The sequence below is a fragment of the Miscanthus floridulus genome, chromosome 15, assembly GCF_019320115.1.
Source record: "Miscanthus floridulus cultivar M001 chromosome 15, ASM1932011v1, whole genome shotgun sequence".
Classification (NCBI taxonomy): Eukaryota; Viridiplantae; Streptophyta; class Magnoliopsida; order Poales; family Poaceae; genus Miscanthus; species Miscanthus floridulus.
In genome coordinates, this window is record NC_089594.1 from 78656277 (window position 1) to 78671706 (window position 15430).

The following is a 15430-nucleotide window of genomic DNA, read 5'->3' on the forward strand; positions in this document are numbered from 1 at the left end:
TAAAACTAGTTATAAGCATATTAACTAATTTAATTTTTATTTATAACTACATAAGCCGGTAACACGAAAAACGTTAGCACTAACATGTAGATCACATTGACATGAACCTAATGAAATTTGAATGAAGCAAAACGGAATTAAAACGAATAAATGATGGAAGAATTACGAACTAATGGCAGTTTCGTAATTACCTCGTCTTCTACATTATCACGTGCAGATCGTGGCCTCCATGGTCATGGCTGCTGCTGCATAGGGAGCTCGCATGGAAGGAAAAGGGCCATGGCCAGGAGCTTGGCATGCTGGCCGACCGGAGGAAGAGCCCGCACTCGCCCGGCTGGGCCGTCCCCATGGTGCTAGGCAATGCACGGCCGGCGGCTCTGCTACTTCGGCTTGGCACAGGAGCTGCAACGGCGGAGGTGGGATCAGTGCTATATGCCACAAGAGATTGAGATGAACCAAAGAATGGCCTGGACGTGAGGAACATGCATGCATGGCCGGCAGCAAGGCAGAGATGGTGGCGTGATTGCTTGTGCATTATGCGGTATAGATCATGGTTGCCATGTAGACGTATATCACACATGGAAAAGCAGCATGCAGCAATCAACGGGCATGGTGTAATTAACAAAGAGGAAGGAAAACGTGGGGATGCTTACCAACGAACAACTACGAACGGGTAGCGCGGCGGCGAGGGAAGGAGGGAAAAATATAATTTACTACACGAGGGATTTCCCAAACTAGGGGCTCCCCATATGGTAGTTTTGGTGTGCTTTATCTAAGGGGTTGGTAGATATATATAAGGAGAAAAACTCCCCATCCCCGTCAACTAGCGATATGGTACTAATTGACGTTGCACCATCCGCCTGCACTAATGGGCCTAAATAAACATTAAAGCCCATTAGTAAATAAATACATGGGCCTTTGAGATTTACTAGGATTATTGTACATGGGCTTTGAGCGTTGGGATAAATGAGAGATTTATTATTTTTGGAATTAATTAATTCCGTGGATAAAATAATTCTAGAAAAGTCCATAATTAATATTTAAGCCAGGAAAAATACTCCGAGACCTCCGAAAATTTGAGAAAATTCTCAGAGACACTTTGGAACATGATGAACCCAAATAAAGTATTTAGAGCTCATAAAAAGATTGTTGGGAACTTCGAACATAAAGATTAGGGTCAATGAAGTAGGAATTAAATTCTAGAAAGAAGCTAGAAAATTCCTAGAGACAGATATTCGTCTTCTAAACATATAAAAAACACACATTTTGCAGATAGAAACACGAGGTGCGACCGGCATGAATGCAACAAACACGTTTCTACCTTATGATAGATTTTAAATTAATGAAAATTTTTATTTTCCTATGTTTTTTTGAGCACATAAATTCTCAATTAATTCATTTTAGCTCTATTTCCAAAAATTCAAATTTTAGGGTGTTACATAGTTTTGCTGAAGATATTTTTGAGTCGAACCACTTAACCCAGGGGCGTTATGGTCTAACCCGAGATAGTCTTCATCGGACGGCCACAACGCCCTTCATGAGATAGTTTTGCCTCGACGCGAACTCCTCGATGCCGCCACGTGACGTTCATTCCTCCTCGGAACCTCTGCCCGGGTTTTGAGGCCAAACCCGCGAAAACCGTCAGCCGGTGGTTTTGAGGCTCAATCCACCAAACCGCTGCTGCGAGTAGCGTACTCCATACGCGTCCCCCGCCACTCGACGCGTGTCACCTCCATCCTCGACCGCCCGGGCGCCAAGTCTTCCAGAGCCTCGCTCAACCTACACGTCCGCCGTCTTGACTCGGTCAACACGATCACTCCTCCATGTACACTTGCGCTTGTCGATGTCCCCAGATGTCAGCCACCACGGCTGGTCACCCGACCTCCTGGTCCCTCGGTCCAAGCCTCACGTCCGTCCTTCATCGCTCCCAGCCCATCAGCACGGCACGTCCCTACTTGACCTTCACCTTGCCATCGACCATCGCCTCCAAGCTCCACACCTGCGCACCACAAGCTAAGAGACATGTTGCACACCCGTACTCACACTATGGTTAGTTCACAAACTAAACCCAAGACGCGAGTCATGTTGACAATTACTCATCACAAATCCGAACCACAAGGGCACATATCTATCAACCCTGTGTTCGCAGATAAAAGATTTGACTTTCCGCACAACACGTGACATGTAGTGTGTCTGCAAGGCTTGAATCGGCTTTCTTCAGAGATATGGTTCAGCTGTCACACACACATTTTCCGCTTGCCAAAATCAGATGCCCATGAAACGAAATGAATTGATCCTTGCTTCATTCATCGGTCTTCAGTCTTCACTAATGAGGTGAGGCGCCCCTATTCTAGAGTTAGGGAACAGTAAACTATATATCATCATCCAGCTTATATTTATGAAGGACTATTGTTAGTAGGATAGCAGAGTAGGACGCACATGTTTAATTAATTTGACAGGACACCCATTTCAAATCACACACTTCATTAAGCCATGACTGATGAGATGTGGCTTGGAGTTGGAGATATATATAATTCAGAGATTAGTAGTATCTCAAAAGCCATGTCTCTCAGGTCAGGTCAGGTCATTCAGTGATGACATACAGTGTGAGGCTTCTGAATGATCGCTCTAGTGCTTTCTGCACAAAACTGGTTTTCAGAATGCCGAATGCGTGGATTCTTGGATGGATGGTGCAGTTGTAGGTATCTGTTAACGTACATCACCTACAAATCCCTGACGACTCCTTTTCCTGAAAGTTAAGACACATCAATTTCCCATGGTGGATAAGAAAGACAGTGGCAGGAGGCACATAAGCACAACTCATTCCACTTGCTCCAAGAACAACTCTGCTTCTCTGCACACTGCTATTATAAGAAAAAAAAAAGGCTCAGATTTGTGGATAGTACAAAGACCTTTAGTATAGTTTAATTTAACCTGCTGCGGATTTTTGCTGCCTGCTAGTTTCAGAATAAACAAGGGGCCGGCCGGCTTCACATGATCACTTGCATGCATGCATGATTTGCAGATCGCAATCTGTGTCGGGTGAGAAGAGAAGCAGCTTTGGCTTGGATGTAGACACGTCGTCATGTTCACCTGCTTTGGATTTGGCAGCTCCTGGAGTAGCATAGCATTGCTATTTGGCATTTGCCATCCCCTTCCCCTGCTAGGCTACCAGACGAATCTTACGTTCGCTTAAAGCCTACAGAAAGGGCAATCAGTCCATTTCACGCACCCTCGATTGGTATCTATCTACTACATGTTGCAGAATGCAGAGCACACTACACATCCAATCCAAGGTATCTATCTATCAACACACTAATTGGCACCAAACTGCGTGCTGCTAATATTACGAACAATGATTGACTTGCTGCTTTGTTGCTAATATTCAGGTTTTTTTTGAAAGATCCGGTTACCCGGCATTTCATTGATAATAAGAACGGAGTAGCAATACAGCTTGGTTTACATGCGCGAGAAGCACTACCTACAGCAGCCTAAGCTGCGTAGGTAACGAAGAGCTAAAGTGTTGCTAATATTCAGTTACTGTAGAGGAATGGAACAGCTGAGGACGCAGTTGACGTTTCTTGCAGCGCCACCAGGTTCTTGTTGCCTTCCTCATCACTCGTCTTCTCTAAAAAACTACTCCCTCTGTTCCAAATTATAAGTCGCTTTGACTTTTTTGGTACATCAAATTTACTATGCATCTAGATAAATAATATGTCTACATACATAGTAAAATGGATGAACCAAAAAAGTCAACGGAAGGAGTAGCATGTAGTAGTAGTATGCATCATTGTGTCATTGACACGGTGTTAGTTCTGGTGTGTTCCTAGTCTTCGCTCACTGGACTGAAATACTACTGGCTCAACGTGACTATAGATGGCCATGCAGCCCGCGGGCTTGCGGCCCGGCCCATGGCCTGGCCCGAGAACGGCACAGTACGGTGGCCACCGGGCCCAGGCCGGCCCGGCCCGAGCGACCAGGACGGGCTTGGGCCGCCACCCTGGCCCGTGGCACGGCACGGGCACGGCCCGGTCCAAAGAGGCGGCCCGGTGGCGGCCCGCTGCCCCCACGGCCCATTGGCTGGCCTAGCCCAACAAGCCCCCTCCCCCGGCTCCCCCAGTCCCCCTCTTGATATAAAATGCAGGCGCCGCTGCCCCTAACCCTAACCCTAGCTTCACATTCCAAACGCCTCGCCGCTGAGTCGTTGACCGCTCTCCGCTCTCGCCTCGCGTCTGGTGCCTCGACGCCTCATCCTCGATCTGTCGCCGCCGTTCGCCTGGTGCTCGCCGGCCCTGCTCCGGTGACCTCGCCGCCGGTCCTACACCTCGCCTCCCTCCCTCCTTTCCCTCTTCTCCTTCTCCTCCCTCCTTTCCCTCCTCTCCTCCTCCGGTGTACCATACGCCCCTAACCCTAACCCTAGCTTCACATTCCAAATCGCCTCGCCGCTGAGTCGCTGACCGCTCTCCGCTCTCGCCTCGCGTCTAGTGCCTCGACGCCTCGTCCTCGATCTGTCACCGCCGTTCGCCTGGTGCTCGTCGGCCCTGCTCCGGTGACCTCGGCGCCGGTCCTGCACCTCGCCTCCCTCCCTCCTTTCCCTCCTCTCCTCCTCCGGTGTACCATACTACCATGTGAGTGGCTTGTGCCTGTCAGTCGTTCCGCTGTCGCTTGCCGTCGTTCTAACCGGTGTATCTCTCCTCTGGTTCAGTCTTGGGCTCTTGGCTGGCTCCCTGCCCCTGGCCTCTTCTCCGGCACTGGGCTCCGGTGGCATAGGTGAGTCGAAACCCTAACCCTAGATCTGTCTCTCTTTCACTCACTGTCACTCTCTTGTCTCTGTTCTTGTAAGTTCTAAATTTGTAATCTTCTTCTTCATCTTCTTCGCAGGTTGGTGCCTGACGCCGTGTTGTCCTCCTCTGGAGGCGCCATGGCAAGCCCACCAGTGTCAAAGCGCCCCTGTACACCGTCGAGGGGCGGTGCTAGAGCTGGAGCCAGGGGCCAGGGCTAGGCCAGCCGGCCGTCCCCCTCCCCCCCTCCCTCGGCCTCGGATTGGGAGGTTCTAGAAGTGGAGAACGACGACGACATCCGTGAGGATGCAGCCGGGCTGTTCGGCATCGATCTCGGTGATGGTGATGGCACCCATCTGATTGATCTCGATGCCGGCGACAACGACGGTGGGGTGGCAGCCTCCACTGACACTCATGGTACCTCATCGACTGGTGGTGGTGGTAAGCTCATATCTGCTGTTTGGGAGGATTTCACTGAGATTAAGGAAAATAACATACGAGTAGCTGCTATCTGTAAAATGTGTGGCAAGAGGTATACTGCTAGATCTGCTGCTGGCACTGGTCATTTGAAAAGGCACCAGAAATCTTGCAAGGCTAAACATGATAACGATAAGAGGGTCCAGTCTAGGATTGCTCTGAATGCTGATGGTTTGCATAACTGGGTGTATGACCCTGCTATTGCTCGTATTGAGTTGTGCCGGTTGATTGCTAGGCTAGACCTTCCATTAGGCATAGGTGAGACACAGGCCTGGGAGGATTACATTAAGCGTGCTCGTAACCCTAGATTTGAGAAGGTTTCCAGACAGGCCACTACTAGAGATATGGGTAAATTGTTTGCTGAGCAACGTTCTATGCTTATGAATTCTTTGTTTCCTCCTTGCTCATCTGTGTCATTGACATCTGACATTTGATCTGGTAATGCTAAGGAGGACTATATTTCTATTGTTGCTCATTATGTTAGTGCTGATTGGGAGTTGCAGAAAAAGGTTATAGGTTTTAGGCTAATTGAGGTGTCACATTCTGGTGAAAACATTGCTGAGAAGATATCTGTTGTGGTTGAGGAGTTTGGGTTGATTGACAAGATCTTTGCTGTCACTTTAGACAATGCTTCAGCTAATTCTAAGGCTTATGATATCTTGCAACCTGTCTTGTTTGGTTACTTGGGTTCTTATCTTGCACCTACACATGATGATCCTCACAAGGTCAAGTATTTGCTTGTGCATCAGCGTTGTGCCTGTCATATCATTAATCTCATTGTCAAATCTGGCTTGAAGAGGTTGAAACCTTTTACTGAAGATTTCAGAACTGCAATAAACTTTTTGAATTCCTCTAATCAAAGAATTGCATTATTCAAAAATTACTGTATTGCTCAGGGTATAAGGCCTAGAAAGTTTGGATTGGATATGGATGTTAGATGGAATTCCACCTATTTAATGCTTAAGCATTTGCTACCATACAAAGAAGTATTTTCTGTGTGGCTTAACTCTAATTATGGTTCAGAATTGTTGACTGCACAGCATTGGTATGTTGCTGAGCAGATAATGGTGTTCCTGGAACTCTTTTATGATTCTACTGTTGTTCTGTCTGGTGTTTACTATCCCACAGCTCCACTTGTTTTGCATCATATCCTTGACATTGCTGAGCATCTGCATAAAGCTGAAACAGATCAGAATTTTAGAATGATTGCTTATCCTATGAAGCTTAAATTTCTTAAATATTGGGAGAAAATTCCACTGCTCTATTCATATGCATTAATTCTTGATCCTAGAGCTAAGATCAAAGGATTCTTTAATGTGCTTGAATTGCTTGCTCAACATACTGGATCCAGTTATAGTTTATACTATGGTGATGTCAAAGCTGAATTGTACAGATTGTTTTACAAGTATGAGCAGAAATTTGGTGGGGCAGCTAGGACTCAAAGGGTTTCACAGCCTTCAGCTCATTGTGATAAGAGAAAGGAGGCATGGGGAAGGATCTTTGGAGGTCCTGGTGCTTCCCCTGGCTCTGGCTGTTCCCCCTCATCTTCATCTACTCCATCTGGTTCTGGTGTCACTAGTGAGCTCTCAGCTTACTTGGACAGTGACCCTGTCACATGTTATGAGGAATCCTTTGACATACTGCTCTGGTGGCGTGACCACAAGCTAACCTATCCAATCCTATCTATTATGGCTCGAGATATCATGTCTGTTCCTGTATCTAGTGTCTCTTCCGAGTCTTGTTTCAGCTGTATAGCTAGGATACTCGAAGACCGACGGCGGCGCTTGTTGCCGGAGCATGTGGAGATGCTCACCTGCATGAAGGACTAGGAGCAAGCAGTAAGAAGAGAACAGCATGCACCTGAGGATGTGGACCTAGAGGAGGCATTCAAGAACCTCTTCCTTGATGGTGAAGGCGAAGCCAGCGGCAGCGGCAGCGGCGGTGCTGCTGGTGCTGGATAGAAGAAGTGAAGAACCTCTCCTCTCGCTCTCAGGTACTCAACTCAAATCTATAACTATAAGTACCAGCCTGTTTACATTAATGGCAAAACAATAACATGAATTATGTACAATTTTGCAGGTACTTTTGGACTTCTTTTGCTGTGCTGGATACAACAAGTGAAGAAGAACTGGAGAGAGGAGAGCCTAAGAGGTACTGACTGTCTATCTCAACTAAATACTATGACTCAATCAACTCAATACTTTTGGACTGATTGGATTCTTCTATTTTTGCAGGTACTTTTGGAGTTTTGGTCTTTTGCTAGTGGTTGGTGCTGTGCTGGACTGCTGGTCTGCTGTGCTGTGCTGTGCTGTGAAGCTATGTGAGTGACTGAGTGTGGACTCTGATTTTGTCATTCTGTTTCTGTGAACTTTGCCACAGTCATTCTGTGAACTTTGCCACAACTGTTGGCTTTTGTAATAACACATTAAGACTAAGACTTTGAGCTGGCTGCACTCTTTTTTCCTTTTTAGGGTTTCTCACAAGGGTGAGTTTTACCTAGAAATATTTTTAATGAGGTGGCATTGCACAAAACAACTCCTTTTGATCATCATTTTCATATAATCTAGTCTCCTTTTATCTTTGTGCTGTGATCTGTGATGTGAACTGTCAGTCTGTCACTGACTGTGAATGAAAATGGTAACTTGATCGGTTAACAGTTGTGTGAATGTGAATGTGATTATGTGAATGTTGAATGTCGATCAGATCAGTTCATAACTGTGTATGAATGTGAATGTTGATAACTGTGTGTGAATGTGAATGAAAATGTGATCTTTTGTTTGTTGAAATTTGAAAATGAAGTGTTTCAGCACTTGGTGTTTTTTTGCCTGTCGGGCCGTAGGCCGGCCCGGCACGGTGAAAATGGCCGTGCCCAACGGGCGGCACGGCACGGCCAAACGGTCCACGGGCCGTGCCTTGGGCCGAAGGGCAGGCACGAGCACAGTGCAGGCACGGCCCGACAGGCACGGCGGCCCGTTGAGGCACAACACCGTTCCGGGCCGGCACGGCCCGACGTGCCGCCGGGCCGGGCCGGCATGGCCCGATGGCCATGTATAAGCGTGACTGATAGAGTGAAGTCATTACTCAGCTTATAAAAATGGAAAAGGTTGTTACAAGTGCCTAATTCCAGATAAGCATTCTGAAGTGACGGCAAAAGGTGGTTAATAACCGCCAAAATGACAGCTGCAGCCTGCATCTGTCCATTTATGCATGCGCTTCAGAAAATTCCAAGCAGGACTTGACAGTTTCTGACTTGTGGATCATTGTGAATATAGCCCCAACCACTACCATCAGGAAGACGGGCACTGATGTTACCTTGTAATGTGCACTGCTAGTTGATTAGTCCACTATGCAATCATATTTCCATGGAAATAGCTTGTACCACCCTATTGGGTGAGGTTAAAGAATACTGCATGTGTCTGATATTGGTCAAGGAATCTTTTCTCTGAATCCTCCAAATAAACTTTGACTGTGCACAGCAATGTAATCAGAGAAGAATACATGGGAACAAACAAAGATGGCAGGCTTCTGGCGCGTGCACTCTGGTCACAAAACTCAAAGAGAGCTTATTTGTTTATTGAGGTTTATTCATTTATTTTTTTGAGCTCTCTGCACTGGCGAAACTTAAAGAGTTGGAAGGGAATAATACTAAGGTAAATTCTAAAGTGGATAAAGGACACAAGCGTGGAGGTGCAACTGCACTGCACATGAAGGCATCATCGACAGCATTGGGAATATGGAGCCTTTTTCCTGAAGCTTTTTTCCCGGCAAGAACTTTTCTGACTGCTTTCACTGCAGAAATTAATAAAAAAAGGCTCTATGCTTTGGACTTCAGTGGAAAGGCAAGCCTGAAAAAATGCCTGCTACCATCACATAAAGTGATGAACAATGGTCTGAAAAGATGGCATTGCTTATTTCTTGACACATGTTCGCCCTCTTTGTTCTAGAGGCAGTCTGAACAAAGGTGTGCCCAAAGGGACTTGAAAAGAAGGCTTGGAAAAAATTTGCACTCTGAACAAACTCAAGTCTAAAAGGTTTTTGGCTTCAGATATGCGAAGCTACCGGAATTGTAAGCAATGACTGAATCAGCAAAGTTGATACGAATTGCAAGGGAAATGTATTAGGACATGTACGTCTGACAAATTGATTATCAGAAAGTGTAAAGTTGCACTTTCAGACAAGTCAGTGTGGGCTTTCAGACATCATAATCCGCTAGTCATCCTCATATCATGTGCACGAACAGCTGTATACATCCTTCCATACGTTTCTAGAAGTACAATCAAACACCAAGGAAAAAGATATACCGAACAAGCTCCACTGAAGCACTACATCAAATTGGCTTCAAACATTTGTACCAAAAAAAATGGACACCTCACAAGGTCGCAAATTGGCATGTAGGATTGTAGTACTTACGGTTTGATGTTATATAAATCCAATCACTGATTCAAATTTGGCGTGGTCACAAGACCATAGACCAAACAAAAAAAAAGAAAAAAAAAAGTTTTACTACATCACAAGAGCTACTACACTAGCAGAACACTGAAGAATGCACAGGGAGGGAGTATGAAGAAAGTCGTTAATCCATCAAAACCTCCTGTCCATCTGAACAGCTCTGCTCATCAGTCGCGCGCTCACTGATGGCTGCCGCTGGCGGCGGCCGCGGCGTTGGGTGGCGAAGGCGACGACGACGGCATGGGGATGACGCGGTTGTTCTTGGCCACGCTGTGTTCCTAGGGAACATCCACCCGCGGCGTTGGGTGGCGAAGGTTCTTGCGTTTGTGGTGCCCCGCTGTGTTCCTAGGGAACATCCACCCACTTATTTGGGTCGTGGACATCACGGTGTTTGCTTTACGTGTTTGGCGGTAATTTTAGGACAGTGGCCAAATATTTGAAAAGAAATTTTATGTCTCCCATTCACCCCCCCCCCTCTCACTACCGGACTCAGAGAATTTGCCGAGTGCCAGGGGCACTCGGCAAAGCCCAATTTGCACTCGGCAAAGGCTTTGCCGAGTGCTGCACTCGGCAAAGACCACTCGGTAAAAAATGAGTCGGCAAAGACGTCTTTGCCGAGTGTCTTTTGTCGGGCACTCGGCAAAGCCTTTGCCGAGTGCCCGACACTCGGCAAAGTTGGAACCGAAAAAAAACCCGAAAAAATGGGAATTTTTACCAAAAAAAATGGAATTTTTTTTAATTGGTGGAGGCCCCCACCGGTCAGTGCCCATCCATCTCCGGCTTTTTTCACGTAAATTTCACGGCTACGCGGCCGACGGGATTCGAACCCGAGACCTCCCGCTGCGCACAAACCTCCTCTACCACTACACCACACTGTCACTTGTGTCTGGATTTCGTTTTAGTTCCCAATATATTATACTAAACCGAGTGTAAATTGTTTGTTTGAGGCCCTAAACGAATTCAAATAAAAAAGTTGTGAACTACAAAGTTTCATAACTTTTCGAGATCTACACTTTTAATTTAGGAAGTTTTTCCATTCGAGGTCATTTACAAAATTTGAATTTTAAAATTTAAAAATTCAAACGCAGTTTTGCATGACAAGATGTTTTCAAATCAAAAAGTTGCCAACTACAATGTTTCATAACTTTTCGAGATCTACAGGGTTTATTTTGGTTGTTTTTCCATCCGAGGTCGTTTATAAAATTTGAATTTTAAAATTTTGAAATTCAAACGCAGTTTTGCATGACAAGATGTTTTCAAATAAAAAAGTTGCCAACTACAATGTTTCATAACTTTTGGAGATCTACAATTTTTATTTAGGAAGTTTTTCCATCCGAGGTCTTTTGAAAAATTCAAATTTTCAAATTTTCAAATTCAAACGTCGTTTTTGCATGACAAAATGATTTCAAATCAAAATGTTGCCAACTACAAAATTTCATAACTTCTCAAGATCTACAAAGTTTATTTTGGTCATTTGTTCATCCGACATAATGATAGTAACATTGTTCACAAATCATATATATCTCTCTTCTACTTTCATGAAACTAATATGAGAGATATATATTTTATGAACAACGTTATTGTCGCTTTGTCAAATGAAGAAATGACCAAAATAAACTTTGTAGATCTTGAGAAGTTATACAACTTTGTAGTTGAAAAGTTTTTCATTTGAATTCATTTAGGGCCTCAAAAATTGATTCGAAAAACTGATTTGCCGAGGGCCAAAAAAAATGCACATGGCAAAATGCCTATTTGCCGAGGGCCAAAACATAGGCACACGGCAAAATGCCTCTTTGCCGAGTGCCAAAACATAGGCACTCGGCAAAATACGGCTTTGCCGAGTGCCGAAAAAAGGCACTCGGCAAACTTAGAGTAAATTGCTTGTTTGAGGCCCTCAATCAATTCAAATTAAAAAGTGGTCAACTACAAAGTTTCATAACTTTTTGAGATCTACAATTTTCATTTAGTAAGTTTTTCCATCCAAGGTCGTTTGAAAAATTTGAATTTTAAATTTGAGAGATTCAAACGTAGTTTTGCATGATAAGATGATTTCAAATCAAAAAGTTGTCAACTACATAGTTTCATAGCTTTTGGAGATCTACAATTTTCATTTAGGAAGTTTTTCCATCCGAGGTCGTTTGAAAAATTCAAATTTTAAAATTTTCAAATTCAAACGTCGTTTTTGCATGACAAGATGATTTCAAATCAAAATGTTGCCAACTACAAAATTTCATAACTTATCAAGATCTACAAAGTTTATTTTGGTCATTTGTTCATCCGACATAATGGTAGTAACATTGTTCACAAATCTTATATATCTGTCTTCTACTTTCATTAAACTAATATGAGAGATGTAGATTTTATGAACAACGTTATTGTCGCTTTGTCAAATGAAGAAATGACCAAAATAAACTTTGTAGATCTTGAGAAGTTATACAACTTTGTAGTTGAAAAGTTTTTCATTTGAATTCATTTAGGGCCTCAAAAATTGCTTCGAAAAACTGATTTGCCGAGGGCCAAAAAAAAATGCACACGGCAAAAAGCCTCTTTGCCGAGTGCCAAAACAAAGGCACTCGGCAAAATACATCTTTGCCGAGTGCCAGAAAACACTCGGCAAAGACGTATTTTGCCGTGTGTTTTTGTTTGCCGAGTGTATTTTATTTGGCACTCGGCAAACACGGTCTTTGCCGAGTGCCCGATAAAATACACTCGGCAAAGCCTCTGGCACTCGGCAAATCGCCGGTTTCCGGTAGTGGGTCGTCATTTTCGGTCAGTCAACTAGCATTCTAGATTATTCCGGTGGGGAGGATACAAAGGAATATATATTTTAATCAGCTAAAGATCTTTTAATAAATATTTGTTTTACAACTAGTATTCTAGACTTATCATTGTTTTACAAATAAATATTGTAAATTCAATGTTTTAATACTGGAAATGGTTGCATGGATATTTGTTTGCCAACAAGTAGTCTTGAAACCATGGCAGGTACATGATGGAACTGATCACCTGAAAGATGTCAGGATGAAAATTATCACTAAGTGTGGAGGTTTACGACTTGCTATCAAAGTGATGGGACGACTCCTAATTACGAGGTCCGGAAGCGAAGGTGATTGGGAGGCTGTTTTGAATGATCATGCATGGTCAGTAGTTGGATTGCGTAAGGAACTGGACAGCACGATCTACTTGAGCTATGAGGATTTGTCTCCCCGGCTGAAGCGGTGCTTCCTCTACTGCTCACTTTTCCCAAAAGGAACATGGATTTGGCACAATGAAGTTGTTCCGATGTGGATCAGTGAGGGATTTATCCATCCACCTGACCGAAGCAGTTCATATGATGATCTTTTCCTGAGTTTATGTCTGAAGAAGAATCGTTGGTGGTCCAGGATGAGCAAAATGAAGGTGGTAGCAGCCACAACCATGTACGTCGATTGTCTATAGGATCAACCAAATCATCAGCACAAGAATGGGATATTCTACAAAAGCAAAAATCAGTAACAACATTAATTATAAATCACAAAATTAATCTTAAGCCTAGTGACTCATTAGGGAGTTTGTACTTCTTATAAGCGGTACTGACTGTGACAGATTGGTTGGCTCTCTGTGTCAGCTAAGGCACCTGAGATACCTCCACATAGAATATACAAATATATCTAGGCTACCTGCAGACATTCATAGGCTACCCTCCACAATAAGCAGCACATTGTGGTTGATAGATGTCCACAGCTAACCATTTTCCTAGCTGCATTACACGGCTTTTGCATCTAAGAACTCTTAGCTTGTATGGTTCCAATGACAATGTTCTAACACTTTACGGGTTCAAATTACATTTGGACATGGATGGGGATGGGTGCTGGTGCAGCTTGGAAGAGATAGGGCCTATGTTCCAGCTTAGGAAGCTTATTTTACATGGTCTAGAAAATGTGCCTGTTGGCTCGTCGGCTGGAATGTCCATGATTAGCAGAAAGGAGCACCTTGATTATTTGGAACTAAATTGGAGTAGCAGCGGATCCATGGGATTGAGGGAAGAAATCAACAAGCCGCAGCAGCAACGAGCTGTGGAGGAGGTAACTGAGAAGCTCAGCCCTCCATCCAGTATACGACATCTAAACATTGAAGGATACTTTGGTAGCCGGCTACCAAATTGGATGATATTTCCAGCTACATGGGTCTTTAACAGCCTGAGGCATTTAAGGATAGACAAACTTCACTACTGCACCCAACTCCCTATTTTGGAGGCCCTGGTCATTGACGACGCACCTACCATCAAGAGTGTTGGTCCTGAGTTCCAGTCACCCTCCTCCCTGGCAGTGGGTGGAAGTATTGTTACTGCAAGATCAGTAATGGCTTTTCCTAATATGAAAACTCTTTTGCTAGCTGGCTTGTGTGAATGGGAGGAATGGGACTGGGAGGTGCAGGGCGAGGATGAGTCTGCAGATGCCGTGGCCATGCCAGCTCTCGAACTTGTCATGATTCGTAACTGCAAGCTGAGATGTCTTCCACCCGGACTCGCCAGTAGCAAGAGGCATTATCTAAGAGAACTGGAGCTGCACGAGCTGAGCAACCTGACATATATAGAGAACTTCCCTTCACTTGTGGAACTTGAAGTATTCAACTGCCCCGAGCAGAAAAGGATCAGCGATCTCTCTAAGTTGCAGGAAATCAAGATCGTACACTGCCCAAACGTGGAGGTGCTAAAAGGAGTCCGGTCACTCGACAGCATGGAGATGAAGGACGCCACCATGGAGACAATTCTGGAATATCAGACAGCAGTGACCCCAAGGTATCTCAATTCTCAAGTTGACTTGCAGCAAGAAGCTGTACGAGTCCTTGTCAACAGGTAGCTCATCTGAGTACGACAAGATCAGCCATATCAAGTCGCGCATAATCGACTACATTCGCTGAAGATGAAGATTAATTGCTGCACGGCCATATCAAAAATAAATCACTAGATATTCAGGTAACTAGTATTACTTTTGGTTTTGGCTCACAAAGGCAGTGTGCCACTGCACCCACATCTGCTGTTACATAGTACCGCTTAGTATGTACTCTATTTTCATGTATCTTTATGCATTGATCATGTAACTAATGTATGCAGGGAAGAGCCCCATGGTGCTAGCTTGCAGTGGCCAGTGGCAGTGAGACCCGATCGTTAGAAGCACGTCTGCACCACACAATACTCAGCTTACTGCCAACGGGAGTGGTCATACCCATACTGTCTACTGAGGCCTACGCACGGCATACTGCCAAATCATGGGAACCAGAAGTGAAGGTGCTGGAAAGCCTGCTGGTGCTCTTGTAATCTTGGGCATGTATATTTGTTCAAGTAATGGACCTGACGTCCTGGATTATTATGGGGTTGTCCTCTGCCTTGCGCCTGCACTGCACCAATATATAAAGGTCCTTTGCTTTATGACGGAGCAACACTGTTCGTCCGTGTTTCTTTTTGCCTTGTCGCTCGTTCTAACGCTATGTATATAGTATGCATGGTGGCAAGTTGGTTGGTGATGAGATCCACAAGGAATATATATTTCTTCACCGCATATATATTTTTTTCAGTAATGGGCCTATGTATATTTGTTCAAGTAATGGACCTGAGGTCCTGGTGTTGACACACAAAAATGTCCCGGCAGAGACAGCAAACCCGGCTAGGCTGGCGCCAAACAAGCACCATCACTTGCTATCCTCGCTGAGCAAAGCATAACAGTTCTCGGCAGAGGAACCAA

The 15430-nt window shown here is 44.7% G+C and overlaps 1 protein-coding gene across 1 annotated transcript; it reads left to right on the forward strand.

The window, feature by feature from the left end:
- Nucleotides 1–13540: 13540 nt before the first annotated feature.
- On the forward strand, nucleotides 13541–14548 carry LOC136507743 (putative disease resistance RPP13-like protein 1). The gene has a single exon (XM_066502368.1). The coding sequence runs from the start codon at nucleotides 13541–13543 to the stop codon at nucleotides 14546–14548; it is 1008 nt and encodes a 335-aa protein (XP_066358465.1).
- Nucleotides 14549–15430: the final 882 nt, after the last annotated feature.